Genomic DNA, 13,971 nt, shown 5'->3' with positions numbered 1-13,971 from the left:
AAATGTACTATGGGCACCCTCCGTTCTGATCGAGGGGAGGAGTATATGTCTCATGAATTTAATGCATTTCTGGCTAGTCGTGGGATAAAACACCAATGTACAGTGCCTTATACACCTCAACAAAATGGTGTTGCTGAGAGGAAAAACAGGTCACTGACGGAAATGGCACGATGTATGGTCAAAAGTCAAGCTTTGCCGCATTCTTTTTTGGCTTGAGGCCATTATGTGTGCCACTTATGTACTTAACAGGTGTCCTACGAAAGCTTTGCAGTCTATTACTCCATATGAAGCATGGCATGATAGAAAGCCTTCTATTGAGCACATGCGTGTTTTTGGCTGTTTGGCATATGCTTTGGTGCCACAAGTGCAGCGCAAAAAATTAGATGATAAGGCTATCAAATGTATTTTTGTTGGTTATAGTGCTGAAAGCAAAGGTTACAGGTTGTATCATCCGCAAACAAAACGTATTCTGGTTTCACGGGATGTAGTGTTTGTGGAAGATTCTGTTCAGCCCTTGCTGTCATGTACTGAGGCAGTAATGTAAGCTCACAGGACATTTATGACACTTTGTTGCCTCTTTTCAGTGGTGGAAATACGAATGTAAGTTCCAATGAGGTAAATGTACAACCTATGGGGGTTTCTGAAAATGTTCTAGATCAGCCTATTACTGATGCAGATATACATGATATACTTGATGAGGAAAGGGCTGAAAATGAGCAGGCTAGAGGTATGTCAAAATGGCTGGTGCACACTTTGCGTGACAGTAAATTGGATGCACCTTTGTCTAGTCGTACTCGTTCAGGATCTCGCCATGCATCTTATGCATCAGATTGTTATGCTTTGGCTGTGTCTAGCTTACATGATCTTGAGGAGCCTCTGACTTTTGATGAAGCACAAAATTCAGAAAATTGGATGGCTGCCATGCAATCAGAATATGATGCACTTATAGAGAATGACACATGGACTTTATGTGATTTGCCTCCTGGTAAAAAGGCCATTGGTACGAAGTGGGTTTACAAGTTGAAACGCAAGCCGGATGGTGAGATCGATCGCCATAAGGCTCGACTTGTTGCAAAGGGTTATGCATAGCAAAAAGGCATAGATTATGAAGAGACTTTTGCTCCCACTTGTCGTATGACTACTGTGTGTTTTCTATGTGCATTGGCAGCTCATTTTGGTTGGGATGTACATCAATCAGACATTGTTACTGCTTTCTTGAATGGTGACATATTTGAGGAAGTTTATGTAACGCAGCCTCGCGGTTTTGTCATATAAAAAGGACAAGAGGACAAAGTGTGCAAATGTAACAAAGCTTTGTATGGGTTGAAGCAATCTCCTCGTGCTTGGTATGAGAAAGCTGACACTCATTTGTTCAAACAAGGCTTTCGTAACAGTCCAACAGAAAGCACATTGTATGTAAAGCGTGAGGGTGATGTACTTCTCATTGTGGTTCTTTATGTTGATGATTTGTTGATCACTAGACCAAATGAGAGACATATTGCTGAATTTAAGGCTGATTTGAACGCTACTTTCAAGATGAAAGATTTGGGGCTGTTGCATCATTATTTGGGTATACAGTTTAAGCAATGTGATGGTGGTATTGCCTTGTGTCAGAAAAGTTACATAGAGACATTGCTATGTAAGTTTGGACATGAGGATTGCAAACCTATTGCCACTCCCATGGAAACAGGTTTGAAGTTGAGTCTACATGATGCTGGTGATCCTGCTGATGTCACTCTTTACCAAACTGTTGTTGGCTGCCTCATTTATGTATGCAACACGAGGTCGGATATTCAGTTTGCAGTCTCACAGGTCAGCAGATTCATGCATAGCCCAGGGTCTGAGCATTGGCAGGCTATCAAGAGGATTTTCCGCTACCTTAGTGGCACCTTACATCTTGGCTTGTTTTATCCCAAGGGAGGATCATTGTCGCCAGACTTACATGCTTTTTCGGACTCAGATTGGGCTGGTTTTTTTGACACGCGAGTGTCCACAAGTGGTTTTTGTTTCATGCTTGGCAGTTCATGTATATCATGGTTGAGCAAGAAGCAACCTACTGTGGCCACTTCGAGTTGTGAGGCTGAGTACAGGGCAGTCTTCACAGCTACGGTTGAGTGTGTATGGCTCAGACGCCTTATGGCTGATTTGGGTGTTGGACAGGACACTGCCAACACTATCTACACTGACAGTCAGAGCGCATTGGCAGTTGCGAGGAACCCAGTTTTTCATGCTCGCACAAAGCACATTGAGGTGCATTACCACTATGTCAGGGAGAGGCTCTCAGCAGGAGAGTTCAGCTTGGCTTATGTGCCAACACAGGACAACCTTGCACATCTTTTCACAAAGGCTTGTCTCGTGAGAAGCTTGAAGCTTTCCGCAAAGCTTTGGGCTTACTCCCCTTTGTGGACTGATCCTGTCCTCAGGGCATGGCACTTCCCTTTACTCATGTGCCAGCTCTCGTTCACCGCATCACTCCAGGGGGGATTTGTTACCATATACATGTGGTAGTGATGTGTGTGAACACACTAGGACCGCCGGGGCATTTTTTCCCTCTTTAGGAGGTTTTTTCCCCCGTGCATTGTATATACGCCCATCACTCTAGGGATATCTATCTTTCCATTGCACACTAAGTAACACACTCTCTATTGTGTGACTTGAGCTTCCTTCGTCTTCTCCAAGCTGTGTGTGTTTCTCTGCAACCCTAATTCCAACAATGATGTGTGTGAACACACTAGGACCGTCGGGGCATTTTTTCCCTCTTTAGGAGGTTTTTTCCCCCGTGCATTGTATATACGCCCATCACTCTAAGGCTATCTATCTTTCCATTGCACACTAAGTAACACACTCTCTATTGTGTGCCTTGAGCTTCCTTCGTCTTCTCCAAGCTGTGTGTGTTTCTCTGCAACCCTAATTCCAACAATTTCATCACCAAAACTGAGATCATGAACTGTACATCTGTCATCCACAAATTTGACTACAAGTCCAAGTCTAGCAAGTGCGGATACAGACAAGAGAATCTTCTTGATCCCAGGTACATAAAGTGCATCAACAAATGTGAAGGAACTGCCATTTGCAACAGTGAGCACAATCTTTCCTACTCCCTGAACTGGATAAGAGGCATTGTTGGCACAAGTGACTGAATTCCCATGAGGGACAGACTCGAGAGAGGTGAACAATTCACAATGTGAGGTAATGTGCTTTGTAGCACTACTGTCGAAATCCACACATGTGAATCTGCAACAACTGACAAGCATGCATCATGGACAGCAGGATTGTAAGTGCACTCTGCACTAAAAGCCCATTCTGCATCGACATCAACATCACAGTCTCCTTTCACAGAAGAATCAACAATGGCTGCATTTGTAGTGGAACCACCCTCTTTCTTCTTAGCCTCTTTGGCCTTCAACTTAGGACACTGCTTGATCAAGTGATCATTAGATTTACAATAATAACAACGCATCTTCTTTTTGCCAGAATTGCAAGACGAAGTGCTGCCAGCAGAAGCATTAGGAACATAAGTTTTGCCACTCGCAGCAGAACTATAAGAAGTGGTTGCATTGTTGTTACCACCCTTTCTTTGAGAAGCAATAAAAGCCTATTCAACTGCACGCTGTCTAGTCCTGTTTTTTCTGGAAAATGACTCTTGCAACAGCAATGTGCATAATGCATCAAACTTGACAACTTCTGGATTTCCTTGGGTCATAAGTCTCCAAGTACTAGCAAAAGTCTGGTAAGAATCTGGTAAGGCATCAAGAACAGTCTACACAAGGGAACTGTCTGAAATGACTTCACCTGCAGAAATAAGTTGCTCATTGATATCCTTGACGCTAGCAAGGAAAGTGTCCATATCATCTTCCTGATGCATAATCTTTGACTCTAGATCTTTACGCAGCAAAGCAATTTTAGCCTCATTGCGACTTGCATAAAGACCAGCCAATATATCCCAAGCCTGTTTTGCAGATTTTGCTGAACGGATGTGAGGAACAATGGTGCGCTTCACAGACAACACAATCAATGCATGAGCCTGCGCATCCTTTACGTCCCAACGAGATTGTTCTGCCGTAGGCAAAACAACTCTAATAGCAGCGAGACCTGCAACATCGTCAACGTCGCCTACATCCTCAGAACCAGGACGTACATCAATGCCCTACACAATATTCTAGACGCCCTTTGACACAAGAACGTGTTGCATCATATAAGCCCACATAGGGTAATTGTCCCCATCCAACTTGTCCTCAGCAGCAAACATCTTGAACACAGATCTGTGTTGTTGTTGTCAGCCATGGTAAATGCTGCACCTGATGTGAAAACTGCCCGAAAATAGGAGAAACGGAGCGGGAACAACACGTGCTATATAGCACAAACCGTAGAAGACTATAAGGCACCTGTTATGCAGAAAACGGCACTGACAAAAATTCTGCACAAAATGATGAAATTACTTGTGCAGACCTGCCTGTAGTGGAAACGGAGGCCGAAATGAGCCTGAATCAGAAATCTGAGCAAACTGAGCTCTACGAGTTCTCCCAAAATATTTGTCGACCTGCAAACGCTTGCCAAAGCTCAGTAAAATCGAAGAAAGTGAGCAGGCGTGTACTGGAGCTGTTGTGGCGACTGAGCCCTGGAGGACGCAACCTGCTCTGATACCAATTGTTGGAATTAGGGTTGCAGAGAAACGCACACAGCTTGGAGAAGATGAAGGAAGCTCAAGGCACACAATAGACAGTGTGTTACTTAGTGTGCAATGGAAAGATGGATAGCCCTAGAGTAATGGGCGTATATACAATGCATGGGGGGGAAAACCTCCTAAAGAGGGAAAAAATGCCTCAGTGGCTCTAGTGTGTTCACACACATCACTATCACATGTATATGGTAACACTATGATCACTCATGGCCATGGAGAAGGTCATTACGGTCACTTTGTCTTGAATGGTTTGTGGCTAGCTGATCAAAATCTTACAATTGGCTCAATTGCTAATTGTTTACATAACTTAGAGAGGATAGATAAGCATCCTCTTGGTGATCTAGCAACAAATGGACTACCAAAGAGTGGTATCTCTCTACTACATGCTTTGAAGTCAAGGGATGCTTTAGACCACCGCAACTTGAGTGATGGAAAAGAGCCCATCGTGCAACCATCGGAAGCTACAGAAGCAGAATCGAAGACAACATTTTGCAAGTTGCCAGAGAACTTGTTACTACAATCGGATAATTGTGCAGGGGAAAACAAAAATCGATACTTATTTGCCTATTTTTCAATGCTTGTTGCAAGGGGTGTTTTCAAAACCATCCAACTAGGATTTTCTATGGTTGGGCATACACATGAGGACATAGATGCCATGTTCAGTAAGTTTTCAAAAAAATTGAGAGTTACACAAACATATACTTTGCCACACTCGATTGATACATTATGAAATAGTTCATCTTCATCTCCGGCCTCATTTTTGCTTGAAAAGGTCCCCGATTTCAAGCAATATTGTGATGGTTATCTTTGTGATGGACAAGACATTCTTGTTGGACATTTCAAACCACTTCAATTCAGATTTTTTATGCAAGATGAGACACCAATGATGCAGTATAAGGCACATGTTGGTGTATCAAGTTGGAGTGGAAGCATTCGCCTTTGGAAAACTGACATAGAAGGCAATCCAATGTTGCCACATGGAGATCCACCTTTGATGCCAATGGCAGAATATGTCAAGACTCACGAAGAAGTGATTTTAGGGTTGAAGAATTATATTAAGTTTTGGCAAAATCTAGGGAATGGTTCAAATGTGCCACGATATTATAGACCTATGATAGATTACTGGAGTAAGGTGATTGGCGAGCTTGGAAAAGCAACCATATCAGAGAGAGGCTTGTATGAAAATTTTTGGCCAACAACTCAGGACTTTTGTCACCAAAGATCTACAATGAGCTTACAACAAGGAGCAGAAAGATTCCTAGGCCTTGAAGAGTTGAATGATCATTTTTGTGGTCCTCAACGAGATAGACCAAGGGAAGAGTTTGACCCTATGTCTAATGTGCACCAAGGTGACTTTGTTATGCTAGCTCCAAGTGACATGGAAATCTATCCAGTTTGGCTTGCAATGGCTTTATCAGACATTGATAATGAGCCTACATCACCAAACTACAAAAAAAAAATTGATTCAATATTGGGCATCTCGTGCAAGAAAGAGTGGGATGACGGATACTCGAGCTTACACTAATTGTTGGAAGGGTTTTAATTGGGCTATCAACTGCAAGGACCCACAAGTGTGAAAACGGTAGATGCAATTGTTTGGTCATGGAGACCCAGCAAAGAAGGACCATTTTCTAAAATTAAGATTCCAAAAAGACATGCTCTAAAAGCTAAAGCAAGTCTTGCTCATGCACATCAACCATGCTTGGATCAAAATTTGGATACAGCATCAAATTTTGAGTAGATTATGCGGAGCTTCTATTGTGACTATAAGAGTCAATTTTGTAAACAAGATCTCTAGTTGTATCAACCTTTTTTTCTTTTATTTAATTAAGAGATTTTCTTCAAATTCATGCTTTGTTCATCCTCTTGACTTTTGGTGTTTATCAACACCACAATCCAATAAGATTTTCACTCTATCTTATCAACAAGTTTGTCTCCTTTTTTCCCACTTTAAGTTGGAAATTCCCAAATTACATGAATTTGGTCAATTTGGAGATTCCCATAGTGCGGGATTTCTACCATAATACCTAATATGGTCTTTACTGCTAGTGTGTCATCCAAAATGGATTTAAAGTTCTCCCCTCCATCACCTCGTAGGAAGAAAATCACTCTGATGCTCCAAAAGCCAAAAGCTCACGTAATTCTACATAGGTTAACAAAAGCTTGTGCACATGTTGCAAAAGTCTGGATGTATTTTTATGGCGAGCATTCTCTAGCAAGCGCTTTCTTGGATTTGGATGAGCAAATTTCAAAAAAGATTCTTTCTCTCTTAAGGATGAGGATCTGCTCTCTTCTCTCTCTCTCTCTCTCTCTCTCTCTCTCTCTCTCTCTCTCTCACACACACACACACACACAAACAAGGATACACCCGAATCATTCACAACAAAAGAAATTTAAGGATTCTCAAACCAGAATAATCCAAAACCAACTTTGCCATAATAAATCAGTGGATTAACAACATTAAAATATTGGTAAACACATACCCATAAACTAATATTGAATAACTTGAAAGTAGACATCTTAATTGAAACAACAACTGTAAAAGGATAGATATGGAGTAAAACAAAATATTACAGTATTGTCAGATGGACTCACATCATACACAAGACGTGCGAGATATTTTTGTGTCAATGGATACCAAGGTTCCTCACCCTTAAAGTAATATTTTCTTACATCTGCTATCAATTTTTTTATCTTTCTCCGATGACATCACATTGTCCTCGAGCAAATCCTGCCTGGATCCCATTTTCGTGTCTGACACAGAGTTGGTTTGGTTTGTAGAATCATATGTTCCAATTGGCAAGGTATCAAGTACCCTCCTGCTCGAATGACCTCTCGATCCTAGACTACAACAATGACATAAGGACACAAAAGAGTTTAAAAAACCAACACTGACATAATTTTTAGTGAGCTCAAATAATAATAAAATTGGCCATGGTCTCGTTTGTATATAGGACAAAATTTCAAATAGTACAGAAGGATCTTCAGGATCCACCTCACTTGAGGATTTAAAACATTTAGAAAAGCTTGCAAGTATCAGGCACATAATGTCTTCAAGACCAGTAGTCATGCTCCAGTAAGTGCATATAACTATCTTACTTGCAGCTCAAAAGTAAGTCAAGTTCTTCAACTTCGTCAATTTTGCACTTGTTTTTTTGAATTTGGAACTTCTAGCCAGCACATATATAAGTTCTCAACTGACTCAAAATGGAGCCCTTGACCCAACATAGCAAGCAAACACTTAGCCACGATCAACAAAGGGCAAGTTGAGCAGAGAGCAATGCTGCACACAACTTCCTTATCTAGCAATAATTGATCCAACCAACTCTAAAAAAGGGAATGTCTCAACAAGAATATACATGTTAAGACAGCACTGTGAGAAGCATATTTTCAGGGTCAACTGTGCGAGGGCATTTGCATGGACGCAGATCCCCTGGAGACTCGGTTCTCTCTCTCGTGCACCCCACCCGAGCTGTGTTGGTTCTTTCTCTCGTGCGCCAACTTGTGTTGTTGCACTCGTTCTGTCCTCTTTTTTCACGACATGTTCATGGAGTCACAGGCTTTCAACCTACTCCATGGTTGCAATAATAAGCGTGCAGCTATTTCTGCTAGCGGTACTAGTCTGATGTCCGAATGGGGTCAGTAATCATGGCGCTGTGCAAGCAGCTACCGCTTAGCAGAGCATCAGGGCAGCCTCCTGCTTCCCATCGGATGGCCAAGCTCTCGCTTCCTTATTGCTCTAATTTCAAGTACTGCAGGTGAGGTGGCAGCAGCAGCATGTTGTATCTCAATGAGTCATGGAGCGGTGAGCGCGATTGCTGCACATGGGAGGGAGTCACCTACAGTACCACCTCCACCAGCATTGCCAATCACACTAACGTCATTGCAGCTAGCTGTGTCATCGAAGCTGGTGCCTATATTTCCCGTGTGACAGCCCTCTCTCTCTATTTTTACAAGCTGTCTATACTTTCATCAGCAGTTGCAACGTCATCTCTGGAGGCCCTGTTTAATCTGCCTCTCCTCTCCACCCTTCAGCTCCCGCCGATCAAGCTTTTCAAGTTCCTCCATGTTTCGGGGAGCAGCTGCCATTGCTGCACTCCCTCACCCTCCCCAGTCTTGTCCTCACTGGTCCCCTCATCCCAGCCTCTTTCTCTTGCCTCCAACTCCTTCAACACCTTCACCTCACCCCCCTCATTCATCAATAACCCGCCCTCCATCTCCTGCTCCCTCCTCCATGACATTGTAAAATGGCCTTGATTAAGGCTTAACGTTAAGCAACTTACACAGAACTAATCCGAAGGCTTAACATTAAAGCGCGCACACACACATGAATCTCTCTCTCTCTCTCTCTCTCTCTCTCTCTCTCTCTCTAAAACCGGACGGCCCGAGCTCATTAGTAGGGGTGGCGCTGCGAATCCAAGGGGGGAACCAAGCGAGAGAAAGGGTGAGGCTTCTTGCTTAGTAGCTTACACAGAAGCAATCCGAAGGGATCCGCGTCGACGCAAATCCCTTGGACTGTGTGTTTCTACCTGTCTGAGACTGCACTCAACACAAACACGATCTTGCAGTTCTTCATCAATCCACGCTAATGGGCTCAATTTGCCTCTCTGAGACGGGCGTGTACTTAAAGCCACTTACACAGAAGCAATCCGAAGGGATCTGCGTTGACGCGGATCCCTTGGACAATGTGCAAAGGAGCGCCATGAGAGGCATGGCTGTGAGCGGCAGTTACTTAAAGCAACTTACACAGAAGCAATCCGAAGGGATCCCTTGGACTGTGTGCTTCTGCCTGTCTGAGACTGCATTCAACACAAACACAATCCCGCAGTTCTTCATCAGTCCATGCTAACGGGCTCAATTCGCCTCTCTGAGACTGGCGTGTACTTAAATCCACTTACAGAGAAGCAATCCAAAGGGATCCGCGTCGACGTAGATCCCTTGAACTGTGTGCAAAGGAGCGCCATGATAGGCATGGCTGTGAGCGGCAGTTACTTAAAGCAACTTACATAGAAGTAATTTGAAAGGATCCGCGTCGACGTAGATCCCTTGAATTGTGTGCATAGGAGCGCCATGAGAGGCATGGCTATGAGCGGCGTACCTGCCATGTGAGCTCGATGAGATGAGGCCGAAAGATGGGGTGACGATCTGGAGGAGCTCGGGAGCGATCTGACATAGCTTCTCCACTTCTGCAACACTGTCTCTCTCTCCACTTCTACAACTCTCTCTCTCTCTCTCTCTCTCTCTCTCACTGCCATAGACAGTAACAGTAACAGTAACTGCCAGGTCCACCACCACATTATACGTCCACGTTTTTTTGCTTTAATTTGACACATACAAGTGGATGCAAGTAGAGGGGCTACTTTTGACACTGAGTGCAGCTGGTAAATTTCTCGTCAGATCTTTCATAAAAATGGCTGGGTCAAATATGGGCAAGAAGGTTCTCAGGCCGGTTCAAATTATGAAATTTTTAGTTATAATATGAAATTTCTAGTGTGTTTATCCCTCTCAAATTTAGAGTTAGCCAGCTCATATGCGTATGAAAAGGTTCCAAAGATGGGTCAACAAAAAAATGTTTCCCGAGCTGCATAGAAATGTATATTAGAATTTTTAAAATTTCAAGCTATAGTAGAAGATCTTATTTTGGCAATCCAAAAAGATAACATACTAAAACCTCAATAATAAGAGAATCCTCTTCGGAAGATATTTTGCTCTCAAAATTGAAACAAAAACGTTCTTTACTCATCATTTCGAGAAATTTGAGTCTTCAATGCGATACATTAATGAACCGAAAGTATAAATGTTTTTAAAATAATGTAAATTTGTAGTCTTCTTTGAAATATAGCAAAGCATTGGCCGAAGGACTATTATTTTAAGAAGAATATTCTTCACAATGTCTAGACATATTACTATTTTTGGCCCTTCTAAATCACAGAAGCTTGTCATTATATTTGATAAAAACATATTGAACTTTCTACTGCTAATATTATAAGTCATTTTGCATTGGATACATTAATGTTTAGCCTTCATGATCCATTGACCCTATCCGATGAGCAGGTGAAATTAGAGGCGATTGCGACTAGCACTGGAGAAGAAGGGTATTTGCTTGATCATGAGTATTGTCAATTCTACAAAGTTCTTGGTGCCGGTAGCTCTGAGGCTCCTATCCCCTTAGATTTAGATCTAGATGAACCCTCAAAACCTATCACAAGTGTAATAGAAATGATCCGAGCATTGCCTAGACAAAGTCGATTGTTTCACTCCATTAATCATATCATAGGGATTGAGTTGCCTACTTATTATGATGGATGTGTGGCATTTGAGCTTCCAGTTGTAGGTGACTCTTCTGTAATGATAGGGATGGAACAATGACACGATGGGTCATATGTGGACAGAGTATGTCACTTGTAGTTTGGATCGATTCATTTATGGGTGTTGTGCAATTCAGCAGATGTTTTGAACATCTAAGATGTGTTAATGTGGACTGCCCATACTACGCAGGATTCAAGATAAGTAATGAAGTTCATTGGAAAGGCCGATTATTAAAATCTCCACCATGTGGACTAGTATCCCGAGAATACGGCACTTTGAGTTGTATGCATTGCTCTCAGGTACTAGAGTGTGTTGCTATTTGTCCTTTCGGGATCTACTGCCGCTTGCCAAGAGATAAATTGAATTCCACAAGGTGTGTTCTTCATTTAGGAGAGCACAAACATCCTTGTAGAGAAGGGAAATGTAGACCTTCAGTGATTGAAATTGATGCACTAATGAAGAAACGTGCTACTATTGAACCATTCACAACTACAAAGCAATTAGAGCGCATGACAACACGTGACATTATTATGGATAAATTAGTTTTGGAAGGTGAACTTGTCTCAGATGCCATGGGTGATGGTGAGTTTGCTTCCTTCTTGGATACAATTACTCCAATATCGAATAAACAAAGGACGAAAAGGACATTGGAGATTGCAACAAAATCATAGAGAATTATTGCAAAAGGTTTGGAGGCTGTTCTTAAGCTTAAGAGTTAAAGCAAGTATCCTTACATTCAAAGTTTACTATTCCCGGGACAACTTGGGAAAGATCAACAGCCACATGTTTTCAAGATGTCAATGAAAGGTCCTAGAAGTGGGTTTGACTTGGTTAATCGAAGTAGACCAGGTGGCAACCTTGAAAATATGTGGGTCCATTTTGATCACGTTCATCGTGTAAATGGATGGCCAGCAATGTTTGCCCATGTGTACGACCCATTTGTTCATGAATTAATGACCATTGCTACTTGTGAATTTACTGTAGAGAATAAGTTTGCTCAAATTGAATTCTGGAAAATGCTTAATAAATTTGTTGAGGATGTAGGCTTTGACAATCCAGAGTTTAGAGGCTTTATGGCTTATGAATTAGCAAATGCTAACAGGATTGCAATTTGTACATTGTATTTTGGAAGCGCAAAAAAAGTCACACCTGGTAAAGAAAGATATCTTTTCATTGGGCGCAATCCATGATACGACACGCAACCAAGTGTATACGTCCTTCTTCTCAAGAAGAGCACAAAATCTTATGCCGAAAGTGGAGAAATGCCCCTTCAGAGAATCAAGCTGACAATTGCAAAGGGAAACTACGTCGATTTTGGACCGTTGGTCGTGCAATTCATGATGAGATTCCTTGTTTAGAACATGGTTGGCTTGGTGGGATGATAGAGTTTTTCATTGGGGTGGCAGATTTGTGTCCCAAGATGAGTCCGGTATGTTTGTGCCTAATACAAATCTTTCAAAAACAAAGCATGCGAGCATTTATTGGATATAAGGAAAATCTAAACTTGTATGAAGCAACTGGTGTGGACATGGCCATGGCAGTGCTACAAAGTGTAAAGTATAGTGCATGTCTTAAAGGTGTTCGTACCTTTGTGGGTCCAAGCTTGGAAAACTTGGCAGAGTGCTTCATGCAACGCACTTTTGGTGTATCAACCGCAGAAAAACTAGCTGATTATGCTAATGGTTCTATGAAGGAAATGGGTTTCAATAGTCCTAAAATGAATAGAATTCTCACAAGAGAAAAGAGCATCATGAAAAAAAAGACCCGTCTTTGTCGATGCAGAAGTGTAACTTGATGAGGACAGTCACAGGCCATAATGTGTCACAAAAACCGTTGATGTTGGTGGTTCTCGTCAAAAAAGAGATGGAGCTCGTGATGGGACCAAGTCTTGGCTTGAGATGACAGTTGCCAAGAGTATGTGGGCAATCAGACGAACAACTCCAGGGTCCAAGGTCACATGCTTTGGAGTGGTTAGTGGCCAAAGTAATCGATGCAGTCAATTCATAAATGAGGATTCTTTTAATATTAGAAATGGAACACCAGCCCCTTGCTTTTGGAGACAATGACAATATCTCGGCTCCAACTCAAATGTAGGTAGAGTTAGAGAAGGATATATTTGGTTTTGCAATACCAGTAATGTGCACAAATGGAATGTTCATGAGATGGTTGTGGGACCTCAACCAGCTCACGGAGTATGGCATGTGGCGGAGGGAACAACTTTGAGTTTACACAAAGTGAAGCATCAAGTTCAATCTAGTGGATTTGTGCTTCATGACACTACAGAGGGCGTAAAAAATGACAAGTGCGCTTGAGCTCCAGGCCGCATACCAAGTGCTTTTTGCACAAAATACACAGAGGGCAAGGTTGTTAAGTGGAGGTCCAAGTTGACTAAAGAGTTTCAATGCAGGATTCACCTAGGAAGGACCATGTCATCAGAACTAGTCAGAGAAGTAATACTTGTTTGTAATGAGTCACACGTATTCTACATTAATATGGATGGGTCATTGGCTAAAGGGTGTCTTATTCTGTCACGCTCTCTGATTTCCCATGATGTACATGGGAGGATTTTCAAAAGCGAGAGATTAAGAAGCTTGGATATACCATGCAAGCATATATATTATGTGTTTCTTCAGGTGTGCTAGGGTTAGATGCAATGGCCCATGAGTTTATCCATCAGGCACCTTTGACCAAAGTAGAACTCTTTCAGGCTTTGGGGGCTGCACGAGTAAATATCCAGAACTAAGAAATAAGAAGGGTGCTGCAATCTTGATGTTTGTCAGTGCAAGCAATTTTATGATACTTTTAATAGTTGTTATTTTTGTCAAGGGATCACAAGGTAATACTATGTACGAATGGTTGGTTTTGTGTTATATCTTCTTTTCAATGTTTTGAGGCACCTCTGTCAAATTTTCATTAATATTTTTTTGTGAGATGGACCAAATTATTGCTGATTTCAGGTGGTTTCTCTCTTTCAACATTTT

The 13,971-nt window shown here is 42.0% G+C and overlaps 1 protein-coding gene and 1 pseudogene across 2 annotated transcripts; one reads left to right on the top strand and one right to left on the bottom strand.

The window, feature by feature from the left end:
• Window positions 1–7,161: 7,161 nt before the first annotated feature.
• Window positions 7,162–10,119, bottom strand: LOC147466162 (uncharacterized). Of its 2 annotated transcripts, none has more exons than XM_086524494.1 (2): window positions 9,780–9,964; window positions 7,162–7,522 (listed from the first exon to the last, which is right to left on the bottom strand). In XM_086524494.1, exons 1-2 carry the CDS (start codon window positions 9,852–9,854, stop codon window positions 7,391–7,393), a joined length of 207 nt encoding a protein of 68 aa, XP_086380620.1. In that variant the 5' UTR covers window positions 9,855–9,964; the 3' UTR covers window positions 7,162–7,390. The 2 variants fall into 2 exon arrangements, 1 of the variants encoding a protein (XP_086380620.1); XR_015189741.1 differs by having other exon boundaries at window positions 7,390–7,527; window positions 9,780–10,119.
• Window positions 7,534–9,773, top strand: LOC147466163 (uncharacterized; annotated as a pseudogene).
• Window positions 10,120–13,971: the final 3,852 nt, after the last annotated feature.

Source organism: Adiantum capillus-veneris, chromosome 1, assembly GCF_014529385.1.
Source record: "Adiantum capillus-veneris isolate H3 chromosome 1, ASM1452938v2, whole genome shotgun sequence".
Classification (NCBI taxonomy): Eukaryota; Viridiplantae; Streptophyta; class Polypodiopsida; order Polypodiales; family Pteridaceae; genus Adiantum; species Adiantum capillus-veneris.
This window is presented reverse-complemented; position numbering and strand designations above follow the sequence as displayed.